The 4,112-nt window shown below is 41.6% G+C and overlaps 1 protein-coding gene across 1 annotated transcript in view; it reads left to right on the forward strand.

The window, feature by feature from the left end:
* The first annotated feature begins 13 nt into the window (after window positions 1-13).
* Window positions 14-4,112, forward strand: part of SLC35B3 (solute carrier family 35 member B3) — a 27,369-nt gene continuing 23,270 nt past the window's right edge. The window contains exon 1 of the mRNA XM_026842046.1: window positions 14-376. Coding sequence (XP_026697847.1) covers window positions 287-376 — 90 coding nt within the window. The 5' untranslated portion in view covers window positions 14-286. The remainder of the gene's footprint in view (window positions 377-4,112) is intronic.

A 4,112-nucleotide genomic window follows, 5' to 3' on the forward strand; every position in this document is an offset into this window, starting at 1 on the left:
TTCTGAGTGGCGGGAGGGTTTGGGCTGGCCCGAGGCGGTGTCCCGCAGCGCTGGGCCCTCGGGGCCCGTAAGCGGCGAGACGTTCCCTCCCCCAGGGAGGGGTGAGGAATGGCGGCCTGTGGCGGATCGAGAGCCTCTGTCCCAGCCCTGCCCGGGGCAGCTGGCAGGTGCTCGGGCAACCCCATGTCAGTCCCGGCCTTGGGGCGTGGCGTGGATCGGCCCCCGGCTGCTCGGCTGGTAGAGGGCTGGGCGCTGGCGAGGAGGCAGGAAGGAAGCTTCAGGGATCATGCCGGTCCCTGTCCCCATGCCTTCTTTTGTCCCGGGGGCAGGAGCCAGGTACCACCAAGCAAAGGATCTGCCCCGGTTTCCGACAGATGTGCGTTTGCGAGCCTGTAACCCGGAGCATCCCTGTTACGGTGCCAGCTGCTGCCCTGCCACCAAGCATTTGGAATTGGCTCCAAAGGAAATGGATCTTGGCCAGGGCCAGCATGGAATTTGCCTTGCGTGGCTCATGCGAGCAATTTTTCTGCGAGTGCTGATGCTAGTTTCTGACATACTGATGTCTTTAAACGGTGTATTTCAGGGTTAAATAAAAAAGCCCTACCTCCTTCATAATGTTTTCTCCATGCTTGGTAGAAGTCATTAATTTCTTGGAGGCCAAAGAAATTTTCTTTTCTAGATACTTGTTCATTTGCCTCTTTTTCATGTAATAATCTATTTTACTTGTGTGCTAGGTTAAAATATTGCTCTCTGTGGTACTTTGTCTCAAAGGGGAAGGAACAAAAAGTCTTTGAGCCAAAGAATGTGTTGTTTACATTTTTTACACACAGGAGAAAGAAAAAAGGATGGAAATATGCTGTTTTACACACATCAGGACAGTTCTTAAGCCACTTGACTCTTCATAAAACATATTTTTGCTGCGTGTTTGTTCAAAAGGTGAATCAGTTGCTTGAGGGATTTTGGTGAGAGGAGGATGAATAGCATTTTTGATACTTAAATAACAGTTTGAGAAGTCACAGGGGACTTCAGAAGAGTTCTGTTACTGTTGGTAATGAAGTTACTTGGTGGTGAGCATTTCAAACAGATACATACGTTTGCAGCTTCTTCATTTGTTAAATAACAATACTTCAAATGTTTCTTGAACGTGGTAATTTTTTGCTTCCTTTAGAACATAATAGAGAAAAAACAATTACTGTGCATCATCTTCTTACAGACAGCCTTGGGTGTAACTAGAGCTATCGGTGTTGTTTCTTACTCCTTTAGTGGTAGACTCAGTAATCTGCAAGAAATTAAATGGACAGATTGTAAAAACTGGTGGTGTTCCTGAGGAAATATTTTGAATACAAATAGTTGAAAATCAGAAAAATTGTGTTAATTGTGATGTGGGTTAACGCCAGTAGGCAGCTAAGTACTACACAGCCACTTGCTTGCTTTCAAAGAGGAAAGGAGGAGTAAAAGCAAGAAGACTTATCGGTTGAGATAAAACTTGTTTAAGAAGCAGAGGAAAGATAGAAAAAGAGAGAGAAAACAAAACAGGTGATGTAAAGGCAATCACACCTTCCACAGGTAGACCGATGCCCAGATGGATCCTCAGCAAAAGACGGGTAACCTCCTTAAACCCCCTCCTCTCGCTTACTGTTGCTGAGCATGACACCTTACAGTGTGGAATATCTCTAGTTAGTTCTGGTCATTTAGTTGTGCCCTCTCCCAGTCCTCTTGCACACACCCCAGTCTTCACTGGGGCAGGGGTGGAGGGAGAGGGAGAAACAGAAAAGGCCTTGATGCTGTGCAGGCTCTGCTCAGCAATAGCTGAAACGTTAGTCTGTTATCAGCATTGTTTTGGTCACAAATCAAACACTGCACCACTCAAGCTGCAATGAAGAAAATTAACTCCATCCCAGCCAGGCCTAATACATAAATACACTTGCTACTGTTTCTTCTTCCCTCTACTTCTGCTTCTGATCCTAACACAGGTATTACAAAAATAATATCGAAATTAGTGGAAAATGTAGGTACAAAACTACACATTATACAATTCACTCCATTTTTGCACTCTTGAAGCACACATGGCTGTGCCTTCTGCTGGCATGTATCATTCCCTGTGTTTTAGGTGAATAATGAAGCTCAGATTACTTCTGCAGCACTTGTTGCTGTTGAGAAAGCGTATGTTAACAAATGCCTGTCGAGAGGATGTGTACAATGGACAGGAAAGATCTGAACAGGCACCAATTAAAAGACAAGTTCAGATAAGATGTCATCAATGGGTAGATTTCTAAATACATTGTCTTTCCTTCATGGTGCTTTGCTCTTTGAGCTTGAGTTTGGGAGTCCTAACTTTGCATGCAGTTTTTCTGGGGAGAGTAGTAATTCATATCCTGGTTTAGTGAAAAAGTAAGAGTCACTGAGTATTTTCCACAGGCACCCCTACTCAGCTTTCCATAGTGGTGGAATGCTGTAAACAGGTCTAAAGGGGGCTGCTCTGTCATCATGCCCAATCTTAACATCTCTGCGTAATTGCTTTCATAAACTTCACCTTAAAAATGGTTCAGTTGTTCCTTCCTTCTTTTTTAGGCTTCTCTAGAATACAGATAGCCTAGGAATGAAAAGTTAGTTTCTAGTAAAGTTTGATCAGGATCACTTCACGCCCATTTGCTCTTATTCTGCTGTCCTTAAAATTAGAATTATTTTTCCTCCTTAGTGGTAATCCCAGTAATAGTTTTCTTGAAAGCAAGTCTCTTTTCATCAGGGTTTTGCTAGGTTTGACAAGTTGCACTTTCATATTATTTCGGTTCATAATACAGGCAATCTGTGCCACCATCCTGATAATGTTTTTTGAAGTTGCTCTTTGAATCCATCTTCGTGGGTGATTGTACCTCTGTATGATATTGTACATGAAAACTCACGAGTGCCTTGTTGCATGACGTTGGTACTTTTCTGTTTTTACTGAAAAAAGTCTACCTAAACTTTAGCTTTCTGTGGCCACCTCATTTTGGGATTAACTGACAATCCACAAGGGTACACTTCTACCTCTCACATTCGGTTTTCAACTGTAAAGCTCTGAATTCAAATACAAATGGTTATTATAGTCCCTAAACTCCTGTTATAGTCCCCAAGCTATTTTTTCAGAATTTTAATAGGAATCTTGCTCCAACTTGATAGTAGGTTAGTATCAAAAGAGGAAACATAACCACATTGCAAGGTTTATACTAATCCTTACTTTTTCAGCTAAACTTGTTATTTCATGTATAATAAATTACTAATGTTCATGCAGATTATATTTACTATATTTATTGCATTGATTTAGCTTTTATATGCTAGCACATTTTCCATTTTAAAAACAGTGGGAAAAGCATTTTTAATACATGTGTGATGAGTAGAAGTATTTTTGAGCTGGGGAAAACAAATCTTTAAATGGCTGAGACATGTTAATTATTGACTGCTTGCTGAACTAGATGCTGACCTACACTTAAAAATCTTGGGACAACTGACTGATCAGTGTGTTCATCTTGAGGCTGAAAAGAAAAAAGAAGAAAAAAAAAAAAAAGCCTCAAACATCGTACTCTCTGCTGAGCTGGAGAAAATTATTATTTGCCTTTCAATCTATTAAGCTGCTAAATTTCTTCTCCAGGCTTCAGTTATCCAATTTTGTTTTCTATTGCATGTGGAAAAGGCTGCATGTGTTTAATACTAAAGGGATTGCCGTACTGTAGACCTCATCAGATAACTAGTCTAATTTCTGAGTCTGGCTTCTCTCAGGCTTCTTGCTTCTATCTTCATGTTTTTTCCATCAGAAGTGTGTGAGAAATAGTGAATAACTGTGAGAATAAGGGGATAACTTTTTTCAGTTCAACCCTTGTAACCAGTCATAGGCTCAGATGTGTAGCTTTTAGCAAGGCTTTCCATGTAGTGGACTAGTCTGGAATGTTTTGATGTGAACATGAAGTAGACAGAACCACAGTGCTTCAATACCAGTTCTTTCATTGTGATTTGATCATGGGGATCACTTCTCTCCCAAGCAGTCACTGCTGTGAGTACTGGCATAAAAGGGCTAGTCTGAGCTACAATGGAACTGAAGCTGCTCTTCTATTGCTGGTGTTTTAGGGTGGGTGGGT

This window comes from Athene cunicularia, assembly GCF_003259725.1.
Source record: "Athene cunicularia isolate RWA chromosome 2 unlocalized genomic scaffold, athCun1 chr2_part1, whole genome shotgun sequence".
NCBI classification, from domain to species: domain Eukaryota; kingdom Metazoa; phylum Chordata; class Aves; order Strigiformes; family Strigidae; genus Athene; species Athene cunicularia.